Source organism: Peromyscus eremicus, chromosome 1 (genome assembly GCF_949786415.1).
Source record: "Peromyscus eremicus chromosome 1, PerEre_H2_v1, whole genome shotgun sequence".
NCBI classification, from domain to species: Eukaryota; Metazoa; Chordata; class Mammalia; order Rodentia; family Cricetidae; genus Peromyscus; species Peromyscus eremicus.
In genome coordinates this window covers 180,640,584-180,657,879 of record NC_081416.1, presented here as the reverse complement: position 1 = coordinate 180,657,879, position 17,296 = coordinate 180,640,584, and the positions used below count along the sequence as shown (strand labels likewise).

General features: G+C 40.8%; 1 protein-coding gene across 1 annotated transcript; it reads right to left on the bottom strand.

Annotated features, from left to right (window-relative positions):
- Window positions 1–1,927: 1,927 nt before the first annotated feature.
- On the bottom strand, window positions 1,928–16,833 carry Gp6 (glycoprotein VI platelet). Its single transcript, XM_059253631.1, has 8 exons — window positions 16,800–16,833; window positions 10,433–10,468; window positions 10,045–10,302; window positions 8,747–9,031; window positions 4,859–4,912; window positions 3,668–3,718; window positions 2,602–2,652; window positions 1,928–2,100 (listed from the first exon to the last, which is right to left on the bottom strand). Exons 1-8 carry the CDS (start codon window positions 16,831–16,833, stop codon window positions 1,928–1,930), a joined length of 942 nt encoding a protein of 313 aa, XP_059109614.1.
- Window positions 16,834–17,296: the final 463 nt, after the last annotated feature.

Sequence of the window (17,296 nt, the reverse complement as noted above, 5' to 3'; positions counted from 1 at the left end):
TATCCACTTATGAATGAGTATATATTGTTTGTCTTTCTGTGTCTGGGTTACCTTGCTCAGGATGATTTTTTTCCAGTTACATCCATTTGCCTCATGTGGGAAGCCTTAAGTTCCAACTACAACACCACAAAATAAATAAGCTCAAAAATCCCAATAGCAATCTCTATATATGGTAACCGCTAGCCAGCCACCCTTTCCATTGTCTCTAAGAAACACATACTTTAATCTGAAGACTGAAAATACCAGCAAAATAGGATTTTCAGTTTCCAGGAAGGAACCAGCCCCTAGCTGGATGCCCGGACTTGACAGCAAAATGACAAGTATTTCCCATATAATACCGTGTTTCCTTGGAGACATTACTCCAGGTAGAGATGATGGGTACCAAAGAAAAGGGTTTTCCTCTTAAGATTTTTGGGTGTGTAAGACATTATCTTATGTAAATTATCTTTTCCCTAAATAAATATTTAATGGGCATCATAACAAAAATTGCACATTTTATGAGGTGCACACATATACATTATGTAATATACCTTTTTATATTGAAAACATTTAAAAATCATTATGTGCTCTTTAAATAGACAGTACATTATGGTTATCTTGGTCACAAGACTGTATCTGTTTTAGAAATAGGTACTCATGCCATTCTTGAACTCAAGATCTTCCTGCCTCTCCTCCCAAGTACTAGGATAATAGACACTCTCTAGTTTTCTCAGCTGCCTTACTGAATTTTTAAGTAAACTCTTCAATGGCTCTTAGCATACTGACAATGTTTGAAAATAATCACCTCTATCTAGTTCCAAAACAATCTTCATCACACTAAAAATCTATTGTCCTAAACTCATCAAGCAGTAATTCCAGCATTCCCTTCCACTACCCTTCTCAGCCTCTGGAAATAATTATTTCCAATCTCTCTAGATTTGACTATTCTGGCCTTTCAGATAAGGTTAGGACTGTAATATGAAGGAAGCCATAGATGTGCTTTGTTTTGTTTTGGTTTTGAGAGTGTCTCCTTCCTTATGTGTAGTCTTGCTTTATATGGTTTCCACCACATGTGATCAATCTTAGGTTGAAAATGTTAAGTGGAAAAAATCCATAAATAAATTAAAATATTCAAATTGTGTGTAGCAGGATAAACTCTCATGCCATCCTGTACTATCACATTACAGTACATGAATCAACCTTTTGGATGTGTATACACTGATTGCCTGCTCATGAGGATGTAGTAGCCATCTTGTTTAGCAGATCAAATGTCACGGAGATTCTGGTCAGATACTTATTTTTAATGGTGTCAAAATACCAAAATATATGTAGGAAAAGCATGTGTACAGGATTTGGTACTTATAGGCATCCATTTGGAGTCTTGAAATATATCTGCTGTAAACAAGAAAAAGACTATGCTGATCATAGAAATTATTAGATATTAATGAAAAGTAACACCCTAGCCTACTTTCTGGAGAACAGATTTCCATTCTAAAAAGTAAAAGATTTATCCAACTGTGACTTAAGATGGGGTTATGGTAAAGGCTAAATCTATGGAGTACCATAGAGGAGCACAAACTACCAGAGAACACTGGATATGTAAAGGATGGAACAGGTCAGCTCTGTAAGCAAGGTAAATCAACCTAGAATCCACGTTAAAGAAGCTTGAAGAAATGCCATTACACAGGCCTATTATGATATCCACAATGCACAAGGTATCAGGAAAGAGACTTCCCCTAGATTTTTCCCTCACATGTAGAGTTCTTGGAGCAACATAGACATTGGCTCAACTGCTTGATCAAACACCAAGAAGGTGTATGGACCGCCATCCTACCTTGTTGCCTCTGCTCTCATTCTCCACCCACATTCTTGAGTGTATCCATGTCTGGGGCTCTAATGTTGATGAACCTCGAGTCAACCCCTATCTATCCTACAAGTCATGTTATTTCTAGGCCAGTGGGAGGGGTGGAAGTGGCCTTTGCACAGCTCTGATCCTGTGTGGCAGGCATTTTTTCCGACTGTGCCAATGCTCTACCAGAAGCCCCACCAGGAATATTATAATCATGGCACCAAGGCATATTCGGATGAGATTCCTCTTGACATAGTGCTGGTGGGAAAAACCTAAACAAAAGAAGAAAGTTGAAAACAGATACTAAAAAGGCTCGTCTCTAGGTCCCACTCCATATCCCTGGTTGAGATTCTATTATCTTCCAACAGTTCAGATGCTCATCGCCTTCTCATAGGGTCCTTCCATCCCCACCAAGGGTCAGAAGTGAATAAGCCCAATTCTTTATCCAGTGATGCTCTCATAGATCCCTTCCTATAATCCCAGTACAATCCCTCCTCAGACAACGAACACCTGGTTATATTGCTGGCCTATAAAAGATCATAACTGTAAGAGAATGAGGGAGAGAGGAAATGTCCTTATTTGACTATTGGGAAAATTTCAACCCTCCCATTTAATCTTCTTGATCACTTCTGAATTCCATATGCTAATATTCTACTCATGATGCATCAGGTCCCAAGAGAACAGATCTACATATTCCATGTACAGGGAAAATAGTCTGCTCTGAATGAATAGATGGAATACAAAAGGAAGTGGATATGGACAGGACCACTTACCAAATGGAGGGCTTGACCCCTCTGGAGAGACAGTGATATTCATAGACTTCTCTAAGAATGAAAAAAATGGCCAAGTGTGAACAAATGAGAACATTGCCCCTGCTGGAGACAAACGTGTTCTCATGTGTTTGTGAGGCAGAAGTCCATGGCATTTAACAAGAATGCAAACCATAGAGTCAGGCTGCTCAGACTGACTTCCCCATACAGCACTTACTGTATAAGGGACCTCTGGAAAGTATCTCAACAGCTGTGAGTCGATGTTATCATCTACCAAGTGGAACTGATACTATTATACAATGGGTTGACTTAGCAATAATAATACAGATTAAGCATTGCTAATCTTGAGATACAAAACATGAAATTACAAAATTTGATATTTCTAAGCAGTGACATAATGCCACAAGTGAATAAATATCCACACCTGATTTTCATAGGACAGACTTCAGTCAAAACTCAGGTTGTCTGGGAGGAATTGGGGAGAGGAAAGAGTATGATCAAAACATACTGTATGTACAAATTTTTTAAATAAAAATAATTATGTAAAATCGCCTTTAGGCTATATGTATAATGTGCATATAAAACATAAATGTGGGCCTGGTGTGGTAACACCCATCTTTAATCCCAGAACTTGGGAAGCAGAGCCAATGGGTCTTTGTGAATCTAGGGCCACCCTGGTCCACATAGCAACTTTGAAGCCAGCTAGGGTTACATAGTGGGACCCTTCTACAAAAAAATAAAATTAAAAACATAAATGAAGGTCAGAATGATAACTTGGCTGGTTAAGTGCTTTGCCTAGCATGCATCAAGCCCTAAGTTTGATACCCAGCACCACATAAACAGAGAATGTGGCACATGCCTGGTATCCCAGGACTCAAGAGGTGAAGGCAAGAGAACCAGAAGCAGAACAAGAAGAACCAGAAGTCATCCTCTGCTATATAGTGGGTTTGAAGCCAGCTTAGGCTACGTGAAATTCTGACTCAATGAAAAGTGTCTACAGGCTTTGCTAGTAGGAAACAGAAACCCACCCCTGTGCCCCTTTTGTATTGAGCTTTAAATGCCTACTTACCAGTTATAGATATCTTGGTTGTGGGTAAGATAGAAGGTCTCCTGGAGGCTTCTAAGAGTTCTGAGCAGGAATATTATGAGGAAATAGAATAAGAACACTTCATCCCAAGTGGCCTCACTCTCCAGACCCCTTCTGAGATATCTGAGTTCTCTAAGGTTCCCTGGCACACACTGCCCAACTGCTGAGATGAGCAAATTCAAACAGCCCAGTGGCTTCAAAGAATTGAACCGTTTCTCAACTGATAGACATTTAAATGTTTCCACTTTGGGGCCAGTATGAATGATGCTGGTATAAGCATTCAAGTATAGGAGCTTGTGTGAACCTAAGTGTGGTGGTTTGAATGGGAATGCCCCTCTGTGGGCTCACGTATTTGAATGTCTGTTACCCAGCTGATGAAACTGTTTGGGAAGGTTTAGCAGGTGTGGCCTCGTTGGAGGAGGTATGTCACTGGGGGTGGGCTTTGAGGCTTCAAAAGCCCACATCAATTAGCTCACACTCTCTCTGCCACATGCTTGTAGATCAAAATACAAACGCTCAGTTACAGCTACAGTGCCATGCCTGCCTGTCTGCTGCCAGACTCCCTCACCATGATGGCCATAGACTCACCCTATGAAACTGTAAGGCCAAGTGAACTCTTTTTTCTATAAGTTACCTTGGGCATAGTGTAAATATCATGGCAATAAAAAAATGTAACTAAGACAGTAAGTTTTCAATTTTCTTTTCTTTTTAAGTTTTTAATTTTTTTTCAGTACCAGCCCAAGAATTTCAGAATCACTGGGTCACAAGATAATTCTGCTTAACTTCAGAGAGACTAAAAGACTAGTTTTCAAATTATATGCTCTATTTGACAAACCCCACGCCTGCAGTCATGTAGAAGCTCTAAATCTTTCCAACACATGTCATGATTGGTTGGTTGGTTGGTTGGTTGGTTGGTTGGTTTGTGTTTGTATAGTGGACACATGGTATGTGAATTGTATCTCAGTTTTAAGCAGGTGTCATAAGAGAACCAGTTATTAGCCTCTTGTTCAAGAGGCTCCATTGTCTTCTATGAGACTGCCTATTGTTTTCACCAAAATGTTTCCTGGCCTCATTAAGCCTGTGAGTATATACCTCTTGAAGTTGGGGACTACATTTGAGGGCACCTTCATTGTAGAACTTCATTCCCCAGACATCAGAAACTACTGAACTCACCTGTTGTGGGAGATGGCGCCTCCATGGGTACCTGGCTGGGAGTGGCAGAGGATCCTGAGAAATCAGAAGAAGAGAAGTCAGTGCCTTGTAAGTCTGCTAACTATGAATTCTGAGCAAATAATGAGACATTTCTGTGACTTGATTTTTCTCACATAGCAAGTGAGTATGAAGATGCTTCCATTGCCAGTGGGTTGAAAAGCATGCTTGGCATGCTCCCTGGTGCGCTCTACAGCTGCTTTCTTACCTTTGTCTTCCACAGACTCTTGTCACCTATCCCCTCACTTGTCAGTTGTCACTTGACTGGCACTTGACCCCAGGAATTATATGTGGATACAAGAACCATGGGTAAAGTTGTGGAAATGCATCAGGAATCAAGGGTGAGAGGGAATAGGCGGTGGGAGAGGAGGTAAATATTTAAAACAGTATACAGTAGTCTGAATGTTAGAGTGGAATGAATATGACAGTCATATGATAGTTCTTTTTCCTTTTATTTATTTATTCTTTTTTTTTTGGTGCTTGGAATTGACCCTGGGTGCCTTGAGCATGCTGAGTATGTGCCCTATCAGAGATACATTCCATTCATTATTTTAAATCATATTTATAATCTATAACAATTCAGGCTTTCAGTTCTTTAATAATGTTTTCTTGTTTCTATTCTATAGAAAAATCATAAACCAGACACAGTGGCTCAAGCCTGTAGTCCCAGTACTCAGAAGTTCAAGGTTATCCTCCACTACACAATGAGTTCAAACCAGCCTGGGATACATAAGACCATGAATTTAAAAAATAAAATTTTAAAAGGAGAAAAAATATTAAGTTCTATAAAATCAAAGCAAAAGTAAGAATTCAACAACTCATGAATGCAAAATAATTGTTGCTATGCTGTTATATGTTCACTGATTTCTTATTTAATTTTTTGAGAATTTTGATTTTCTTACATAGGTTCTGTATCATCATTTCCACCACCCCACACTTTCCCCTATCTAACTCAACCCATGTCTCCCTTGCTCCACCTCAAATTCATGACCTCTTCTTCATTATTGTTTTTTGTGTGTGTATATAATATATAACCTACTGAGTACATTTAGTGTTGTTCATATGTATATGCATTTCAGGCTGTCCACTTGATACTGAATAACCTATCAGGAGGCTCATCCCTGGGGAAGACGAATTCTCCCTCTCTCAGCAACCATTTATTGCCTGTAGCTCTTATCCAGAAGTGGGGCCTTGTGAGATTTCACCCAGTTGGCAGTGTCAACTGGAACTATCATTATGCATGTCTTGTTTGGGCAGCCATATTGTTGAGATTTCATGGTTGCAGCTTCCCTGTCTAGAAGACATAGTAGGCGTCCTGATCATCTGTCTTATAATCTTTGATATGTTTATATCTCTTTTTTTGGTAAACTAATAATTTTTATTCAGGCTGTGTTATTACCATAGAGTCATAGACAATTAAAACTGCTAAAGAATAAAATCTAATAATTAGTTGTTGTGGTTTGGAGAATCAAATAAGAAAAACCTTCAGATTTTACTTTCCAGGTACCTATACTATTATATACAATAAGTGTGTGATATCTCTTGGCTCTCAACTTATTGGACCAAGGGATGCCTAAGAAACTAGGAACACACATCTCTAGGCATGTCTATGAGAACATTTCCAGAGACTATTACATCAAAAAAGATCCAAAACAATCAATGGATTCACCCACTGATGGATTCAAATTCTGAATGTGCTATTGGGTGGTAGGAGAAGTGTGAAGGGTGCAGCATGACTGGAGGAAGTCAGTCACTGAGGGTATGTCTTTGGAGAGTATAACTTGGCTTAGTCCCTTTCTATGATCATTCTCCTTCCTGGCTACCATGAGTTCAATGACCTTGCTCTACTACATCTTTCTGCCTTGAAGGTCTTCTGCCTTACCATGAGCCCAGGAACACAGAAGCAGACAACCATGAACTGAAGTCTCTGAAACTGTAAATGAAAATAAATCCTTCCTCCTTTAGGTTTATCCCAGGCAACTTTATATAATGACAAAATATAGAGAATGGTATGGATCCTAGGCTTCCTCAGAGGCCCTGATGAAAGGACAAAAGGATCCTAGTTCTGTGTCCTTGCTCAGGACTAGGGGGCCTGGTCCTCAAAAGAGTCAAGGTTTCAGTTCCTAGGAACTGGGCTTTTCCCTCAAAGAGACTGGAGTTGTCGGTCATAAGACTACTGTGAGCTTACTCTGTGATGCTCTTGAGATACCATGTTCCTCTTGTGCAACATAGCTTGATTAGCTTTCCGCTGACTTTATCCCATTGTATGATAGTTTCTACTGACTTCATCCCATTTCTCCCCTGAAAATAGTATATAAGATGTGGTTCTTAATCAGTTTGCTTGACATGCCATAGCATTGTATTGTAAGACCTCTAAATCCCAAGCTTCCTTATCCTCTCTGTCTTCAATCCTCTTTGTCTTCTGATAACCTGGTCCTCTCTTTCAGGATTTTGTGGCCAAAGAATGGCCCACTGGTCCAAATCAACTTTAAACTGATAGACCCAAAGTGTTCCCCAAAAAAATATAGAAACAAAAGAGATTTTTACCACTAAACTTTCAATGATACATTTTGTTTTATTTAATTTGATTATTTTCTATACCAGAGATCTTTTGTAACTTCTTGTTGTCCTTAATTGGTTTTTTAATTTGATTATACTGAATTACATAAGGCCATTTTGTGTATATGTATACAAAAATGCGTATATCTGTATACATATGTGTATAGGTGTATAATGCACTTTGAATAGATTCTCCCTGCCCTGCTTCCTCCACTTTCTCATCCCTCCCATTAGTCCCCTAGACTAGTGGTTCTCAACCTTCCTAATACTGTGAACTTTGAATATAGTTCCTCACATTGTGGTGACCCCCAACCATAACATTATTTTTCTGTTGCTACCTCATAACTGAAATTTTGCTACTGTTATGAATTGTAATGGAAATTTCTGTGTTTTATGTTGGTCTTATGTAACCCTTGTGAAAGAGGAATTCCACCTCCAAAGTGATCATGACCCACAGGTTGAGAACCGCTGCCCTGGATAGAAAGCTCCAGCTTTCCTGTTGTTTGTAAATATATGATTTTATGATTCTATATAAATCTATGACCCACAAATGAGAGAAATCATGTGATATTTGTCTTTATGGCTAAAAAATCCCCTTTGTTTAAGAACTACATTTATTTTTCTTTACCCATCCCTCTGTTGATGGATGTGTAGGTTGGTTCCATAACTTAACTGTTGCAAAGAGTATTACAATTAAGTGATAGTGTGCAAGGGTCTGTGTGGTAAACAAGGCTGAGTTATACATTTTTAGTTTGCTAGAGAAGATCTATATTGATTTCCACAGTGACTGGACTGTTTTATAGTCCACTCGTCCACATTCTCATCAGTGGTTCTTACTTAGTTTTGTTTTGTGTTGCATTTTGATGACCACCATTCTGACTGGGGTGAGTTGGAATGTCAAAAATCTTTTTAATCTGCACTTCTCTGGTGCTAGTGATATGGAACACCTTTTTGTGTTTATTAGTCCTTAATCCTCTGAGAGGCTGAATATTTTTTTCTTGATGCATTCTTTAGGTCAGTTTTATACCTTACCTGTTGTGGTTGGAACTGCAATGATTGACAGCTTTATTTTATAGAGGTGAGACCCTTCACAGACTTGAGACATTCACAATATTAAGGTAATAAATTTGTGTTATAGTGAGCTAGCACGAGTCCGTGGTGATTTGTTATAGCAGCTGTAGGACCCTCATACATCTCCAAAGCTGATTGGAGCTGGAGGCTCTCTCCTTGTTCACACCTCCGACAAGGGATTACATATGCCAAAGAAAAGAACCTTGTATCTGGACCACTTACCTGTAACCACAAGCACCAGGGGGTCACTGGGGGCTGACCACAGGTATGGAAATGAGCTGGAAAAGCTGTAACACTGGTAAGTCCCACTGTGAGCAGCAGTCACTTTGGTGATGAGGAAATCAGCCCCATACCATCTTTTGGTTCCCTTGTAAGGCCCAGTATCCCCCTCTTTGTATAGAACAAATTGATCAAAACTTTTGGGGCTCTGGCACTTCAGGGTCACATCCCTGCCTGGAGGGACTGCTGAGCTGGGATGAGCTGAGAGTGAGGGCTTACTGTAAATGCCTGGGAAGAAAGAACGCTGTGTTAAAGACAGGAAACACACTGGGGAGATGACTCCATAGGCAAAGCATTTTCTGTGTTTACTTAAGACCTAGAATACACAACACTCTAACTCAGGCCTACACAGGAAATTCATGTACATGCTTTCTAAGGCTCAAGACACATGGAGGAAGAGGGAGTAGAAAAACAATTAAAAACATAGAGAAGATTTACAAAATGCTGTCTTCAAGGCATTGCAAACATGATCTCACAGCAGCTATGGTTACCTCTACAGGATCAAGCCAGTTTAACATTGGAGAGGAGGGGGCCTCCCTAACTGAGGAGTTGCTGGCAGTTGACAGCTGCTGGAGAAAGGAAAATCTTTTCCAGTGATGGCCCCATTTCATTGTTTGCAGGCATGAAATCTCTAACAATATTTTTTTTTAATTTTTTGTATTGCATTAAAATGTTATTTGTCTCGATTAATGACTGTCCCAGAGACACCACCCCTGTATTCAGTAAACAAGACCAATGACTCATTTGTCTCATACTAACTCTAGCACCAGGGAACTTAGGGGTTTACCACCTAGCACCCACTTGCTCCACTTTCACCCTCTCCAAGGCCAGGCAGCCTCAGAGCCACAAGACCAACAGCACTCCATCCCTCCTTGATATGGAATGTTGTTCTAATTGGTTGATAAATTAAGCTGTTTGGCCAATGGTGAGGTAAAACAAGTTTAGGCGGGACATTCCAACTAGAGAGAGAGGAAGGAGAGAGACAGAGCTGAGAGACACTGCTAGCTGCCACCAGGAGAAGCAAGATATAAAGTACAGGTAAGCCACAAGCCATGTGGCAAAGTATAGATTCATAGAAATGGGTTAATAAGATGTAAGAGCTAGCTAGTGAGAAGCCTGAGCCATTAGGGCATATAGCTTAAAAATAATATAAGCCTCTGTGTGTTTATTTGGGTCTGAGCAGCTGCAGGACTGGGCAGGACACAGGACAACTCTCCAGCTACACCTCCCCCTCCAGTTACCTGTAGCAATTAGCTCAAGGTGGTCACTTGGGGGAGACCAGTGACTCCCATTCTGATACGAGCAACGGTAGCGTCCGGCATTGTTTATTTTCATGCGAGGGATGAGGAGAAAGTCTTGATCTTTATACTCCTCGGATTTCAGTTTCTCCATTCGATATAAATCCACGACCCGAGGCCCCTGGCACCGCAGAGTAACTGACTGCTCCAGGGCCACCAGGGAACTGGGCTGAGCCTGGAGCGAAGGCTTAGGGAATGAGCCTTGGAAGGGAATCACAGCCTCTAGGTTAGCTTCAATGAAAACACGTCCTTTTTGCATCATGGCACGCCCTCCGACCTCTCACTAGCTGAACCCTGAGGAGCCTTGGGGGTACTAGCGGGATGTACTCACCAATCTGTGCTTGGATCACTCGCAGTACACACAGCCCTGGGGGAGAGAACCAGAGGCTAGAGACTCCCTTGAGTGGACACCTGGGCACGTGCATTAGTTTGTATCATAATTATCTTACATTTGTGTCGGTTTATGCGAGCCAGGCTGGCCTCAAACTTGCTCTGTAGCAGAAGATGACCTTGAATTTCTGATCCCACTGCCTCCATCCTGTGAGTGCTGGGATTGCAGGCATACATACATCACCACACCTGGTTTTATGTGGTACTGGGGATGGAACCCAGGGCTTCACCAATGCTAGGCAAGTCACTCAACTGACCTACGTACTTATTGACCATAATTATTTTACTATATCAGAAGATACATCATTCAACTGGAAACAGCCAACTCTCAAACCCAAATCCCAGGCAGGAGAGAAACAGTGAGTGTGAAGTCCCAACAGTGAGCCGTTAGCATTTGATAGCTACTAGGAGAGAGAGTCCATTTTCTTTAAGGAGGTGCCCCCCCATAACTTGACCATAATCCAGTGGAAGCCCAAATACTCAAGAGTATACGGGGAGCACAAAGTACTTGATAGGTTTAAAATTCAACACACACACACACACACACACACACACACACACACACACACACACACACAGTTGGGTGAATAGTGAAAAGAAATGGATTGTGGGGGAAGTGAATGTGACCTAAACACATCAAACAAAATGTTGTATGGTGTCATGTGAAATGTCCAGAGAAGGCAAAGCCATAGATGCAGGATGCAGGAAATAGGCCGGCGCTTATGTGGGATAATAGGAGTGGGACCATGGGGAGGTGGGACTCTTTAATAAGTGCAGGGCTTCTTTGGGAGTAGAGAGAATGTCATGGAAGCAGACAGAAGTGCTAGCTGCACCATATCGTCAATGTACCAAATGTCACTAACAATTTTTAATTAATTTTTGGGCTAACATACAAAATAATGGGTTTCAGTGTGGCATCTTCATACATATACTGTGTTCTCATTCATTCCCCTCCCACAGTCCTCTCCTCTATGCCTCCTTTAGTTGAATTTCTTCCTTCAGGCCTGCCCCTTCCAATTTCTTAATATGTAAATTCCATTGTCCTCTCTATTTCCCATATGCCTTAAGATCTCTTTCTACTCTCTCATGATCCTCTTTCTAGTATCAGAACCAACACATACAATCACACACACACACACACACACACACACACACACACTTTTAAATCTAAGTTCCCCACATGAGAGAAAACACACCATATTGTAGCAGTACTTTCTCATCAAGACCCCCAGCCCACAAATAATGACACAGAGACTTATTATTAAATATGAAAGCTTGGCCATTAGCTAGCTCTTCTAACTTGAATTAACCTGCTTTTATTAATCTACTTTCCCCCATGTGGCTCAGTTACCTCTACTCTGTATCATATGTCCAACCTTTTCAGTGTCTCCCTGGCACCTTGCTGCCATAATTTGAGCACCTAGATTCTTCCTTTTCTTCCTCTCTCTCCCAGGAAATCCTACCTATCCTTTCATGACTAGCTGTTGGCCATTCAGCTCTTTATTACACCAACCACAACAATGCATCTTCACACAGTGTACAAATATCCCACAATGCCATATTTGCACTTCTTCGTCTGAGTTATTTCACTTATCATAAATATGTGTGTTTTTTGAAATAAGAAAAAAATTTAAGTCAAGGGGCTGGGGAAATTGCTCAGTTGTTAAGAGTACTTGCTGCTCTTACAGGACACTTGGTTTGGTTCTCAGCATCACTGTGCAGTGGCTCCCATCCAACACCCTCTTTTGGTCTCCATGAGCATCAGGCACACACAGGGTGCACATATATATAAATGGGTAAATACACATACAAAAAGAAAATATAAATAAATCTTAAAACATATTTTTAAGTCAAAACAAGGATTTCTCCCCACCCTGTTTAGACTCCTCCCACCATTCCCCTAATACACAAGCTCTTGGCTCTTTTAGCTTTTCCTTTTCACATTTTTATATCTGTAAAAAAAATAACTCTATATATACTGCAAACAAATGTTGACTTCCTTAGCGAAGATGGAGATTCAGATGTCTAGACTCACAGCCACCCTCATCCTATTCTATTTTGTATACAGCCCACAGTGTCTCACCCATGGCCTCACATCTAGTAGTAAACAGATTCAAATACTAGCAGAAAAGTTTAGTGGTAAAGAACATGTACTTGGGAACTCATAAAAGCAAAGAGAAGGGAGTGGTGGATATAGGAGGTGGGGTAGGGAGGGACTGAAGAAGATGATAGTCAGAGGAGGAGAAATTTTAGTCAGACAGGGACAAATTCAGGAGCTATATTGACAAGATACTGATTACAATAATAACAATATATAATGAAATATTATTCCACTCTAAAGAAAAATGTAATCAAAACATTTACAGGAAAATGGATGACTTAGAATGCAAGGTGTGTACAATCTCAGAAAAAAAACCTGCATTTCCTCCCTGCATTGAGTCAATAATATATGTATATGTGTAAACAAATGTGTGTGTGTGTGTGTGTGTGTGTGTGTGTGTGTGTGTGTGTGTACAGGTCATGCAGTTGTTGTTCTTCTAGTTCTAATTCTGTCATAGTTTTTTTTTTGTTTTGGGTGGTAAATAAGTGCTGTGGTGGTTTAAATAAAATTAGCCCCCGTAGGCCCATAGATAGTGGAACTATTAGAAGGTGTGGCCTTGTTGGAAGAAGTGTGTCACTCACTGGGAGTGGGCTGTGAAGTCTCTGATGCTCAAGCCACACCCAGTATGTCATTCTTTCCCTGATGCCTCAGAATCCAGATGTAGAACTCTCAGCTCCTCCTCCATCACCATGTCTGCCCAGACACCACCATGGTTCCCATCATGATGATAATGGATTAAACCTCTGAACTGTAAGCCACCCCAATTAAATATTTTCCTCTATAAGAGTTTCTGTGGTCATGGTGTCACTTCACAGAAGTAAAACCCTAACCTAACTAATACAAGAGCATAAAAGTGTATTTGGCAGTGAAAATGTAAAATCCAATGTGAAGCTCCACAGCTCCTGTTCTGAATGTCTACTCTAATTACACACAAGTTAATTGAGTTGTATAGTCTTTGAGTCTGGTTAGTTTCAGTGTGTGTTGTTATGTTGGGAGAGGAGGATTGTAACTTTTTATAATAAAGGGGGTTTTTTTGAGACAGAGTTTCTGTATGTAGTTTTGGTACCTGTCCTAGATCTCGCTCTGTAGACCAGGCTGGCCTCGAGCTCACAGAGATCTGCCTGGCTCTGCCTCCTGAGTGCTGGGATTAAAGGTATGTGCCACCACTGCCCAGCCTATAATAAAGTTTTTAATTGGTTTTTTTTTTTTTTGGTTTTTTGAGACAGGGTTTCTCTTTGTAGCTTTGTGCCTTTCCTGGAACTCGCTTTGCAGACCAGGCTGGCCTCAAACTCACAGAGATCTGCCTCCTGAGAGCTGGGATTAAAGGTATAAGCCACCACCGCCCGGACTTTAATTGGTTTTTTATTAAAATAATTCTTCATACAGTATATTTTGATCATGTTTGCCCTCCCCCAATTCCTCCAAAATCCTCCTGACCTCCCTATCCACTCAACTTTATGCTCTTTCTTTCTTTTCTTTCAAAAAAAGTCAAAACAAACAAAAAGCAATTAGACAAAAATAATACCAAAGCAAAAAGCCCAAAAAAAAAAACATGGAGTTCATTTTGTGTTGGCCAACCCTGCCCTGGAGTATGGAGTATGATATACCCAGTAACACTCCATTAGAGAAAAATGATTTTCCCTTTGCCAGTGGGTATCAATTGTAAAGAGCTTCTTGGTTAGGGATGGGACGCTGTCTGGCTTGAATTTGTCAGGTCTTGTGTGTGCTGTCATACACTCTCTGTGTATGGCTTGTTTGTTTTTAATAATAACATGTTTTTTATGGTTGAGAGAAAGGTTTTTGTTGTAGATATGAGGGAGAGTGCAGCCCAAAGCATCTGGAAGCATCCAGAGCAGGGAAAGAAAGTAGAAGACTAAACGCTGCCAATTGCCAGTAGATTGAACTGGACCATATGAAGAGAGTTGGGGGTTGAAAAGGCAGACCAAGAGAGAGGGTAAGAGAGAGGGGTCCAAGAGAGCACCAAGAGAGCACGTGGCTGAAATGGAAGGGTTATATAGGGATGAGAAGCTGGGGTAGGGAAGTTAATGAGCTGGAGAGGTTTAGGGTAGATAGTGGGGTGAGAAGAGCCAGGATGCCTGTATGGACTCTATAACAGGTATTTTCAATGCTGAGAGATAACAACATATAATACACTATTCTGGAAACTTTTTAATGTCCTCGTCATTTTTAAAATTAGCATATATGTGGTCTTCTTGTGAGACGCGTAGCAGGGAGAGCAGGATCCATTCCTCCTAACTTATTGCCTCATCCAGCCTTAATAGAAGAGGAAGTGCCTAGTCTCACTGCAACTTGATATACCATGGCTGGCTTATATCCATGGGAGGTCCACCCATATCTGAAGAGAAACAAAGGAGGAGAAGTGAATGAATGGGGAGGAGGAGAGAAGGAGGGAGGAACTGGGAGGAGATGTAGGAAGGGAAATTTCGGTTGGGATGTAAAAACAAAAATAAAAAATTAGCATATATGTAATGCATATGCTAATTAGCTTTATATAGCTAGTCCATGGGCAAACATTTATCAAAAAATTATTTTCTATCACTATAAATATATTTATCAAGCCAGGCGGTGATGGCGCACACCTTTAATCCCAGCACTCCGGAGGCAGAGGCAGGCAGATCTCTGTGAGTTCAAGGCCAGACTGGTCTACAAAGCGAGTTCCAGGAAAGGCACAAAGCTACACAGAGAAACCCTGTCTCGAAAAACCAAAAAATAAATAAATTTTATATATATATATATACCAAAAATAAATAAATATATATATATATATCTTTTATGACAAAAAAAATATAGACAGGTCCCTCCTCCCACCTAGAAAAGGAAGAAGATAAGCATTTTTAAATGTGGAGATAAAGACAAATTAAATTTTAAAATAAGAGTGTGGCATGAGTGTAAGGAAAGACCTACCCACCATGAGGTAGAGCAGAGTCCATAAACAGAGTTACATGCATGATATTTAAATTTTTATAATACATATAAATTATTTTTATGAGCAGAATAAACAAATTGGTCTTTCATGTTGGAAAAATAAATATAGAGGTAGTGGCAAAACTTCTGAGTTTGTCTTTGAATCCTTGGTATGCAACAAAATGCTTTACCTCCCCAGGTTTCAGTTTATTTACCTATAAATAAGGTCAATTATTGTCCCTGCCTCATTCAGCTTTGGGGCATGAAATGAGTTATATGTTTTTTAAGACAAAGAGGGGAAGAATCATAGAATAATGTCTAACCCATAGTAAGTATTGCATAAGTGTGTTAACGAGTGAGTGACAGGTTGCTTGTCTTCAGAGGATGCCTCTTATTCCCCATAACTCAACAGTCCCCTGCCTGCTCTGCCTCTTTAGGCCATGAAGTTCTTCTGATAAAATAAGGAGATAAGGATGCAACCTGGAAGTACCAGCCTAGAGACGAGGGGACAAGAAAAACAGCTGCTCCACCACGCATCATGTGGCAACGATTCTAATGTGCTCTGCTATTAGGGTACATACAGACAGGTGAAGTTTTTAAACTAGTCCAAACATCATCAAACCCACATGGAAACAAATAAAGGTGAAATGAAGAAAAAAAGAGAGAGAGAGATGGGATGGAGAAAAGACACAAGTGGAGACAGAAGGAAAGGGCTATAAAGATCTAAAAGGCAAGAGGAAGAAAGAACAGAAAGATATGAAGAGGGAGAAAAAAGGGGGCCAGTGAGATGGCTCAGTCGGTAAGGATGCTTCCCACCAAAATTGATGACCTGAGTTCAGTTCCCCGAGACTCAACATGATGGAAGGAAATAAGATGACCTCTGATCTCCATGGTACGCAAATGCATACACACACACACACACACACACACACACACACACACACACACACAAATGAACTAACAGATAAATAAATGATTAATGTTTTTAAATGGAAGGAGAAAGGAGGAGGAGGAAGAGGAGGAGGAGGAGGAGAGGAAGCAGTCCTGGTGTTCCTGCTATAGAGAAGGGAAATGTGGCCAGCCCTGGAACACATGTTCAAATGTCCTGGCCAAGCCAAAGCAAACCAAAACAATTATCTTTGTCTCTGTTTTTCCATCCAACACATGGAACCTCATAGATGCCCAATCTTGTTCTGAAATTCACCACTGACAAGATGTTTTTCATTCCTTTGTACATGGAGATTGTTTCAAAGTACTTCCCAGGTCAACCCTCAGGACTCACCAAGACAGAAGAAAGTAGGTAGGGCTGGAGACATGGTTCTGAAGCCTGGTCCTGAGCTATGTGGCCAAGCAGGGAAGTTGTAGATGCCTGGGACATAGGCACAGGATGTGATGAGGGTGGAGAACTCCCTCCTCCCTGATTCTACAGGCCCTAGCTTTCCTAACTGACAGTCATCAAGACAGGGCCATCTCCTCAGTAGGATGACTTGCACACAAGCTCCTGAAGCCATTACTTATCTCCTCTCACCAGCTGTGTGGCAACCATCCGTCTGCCTGCAGGAACATGACCTATGTCCTAGACTCCCATAAAATTCCTTGTAGTCACTGGGGAAAGTTTGGTCCAAACTTCATATGTCCGACTTCATACTGTCAGGTTCAAAGGACACTCCAGTTTCCCAAACTCCAAAGGGCTGGGCATATGTCCAGAAATGACTCTCTTGGCCCGGCTTCTGGTGGTTAGATAAAAGCCAGCATTCCTCAGGAACTTGTGAAACAGTT

Excerpts from the sequence above, each read along its gene's own strand:
- Gp6 (XM_059253631.1), bottom strand. The coding sequence starts at position 16,833 with ATGTCTCCAGCCCTACCTACTTTCTTCTGTCTTG. Across the intron at positions 10,469-16,799 it reads ACCTACTTTCTTCTGTCTTG|GGCTGTGTGTACTGCGAGTG; the intron begins GTGAGTCCTGAG and ends TCTCTCCCCCAG. Across the intron at positions 2,101-2,601 it reads GGGGTCAAGCCCTCCATTTG|GTTTTTCCCACCAGCACTAT; the intron begins GTAAGTGGTCCT and ends TCTTTTGTTTAG.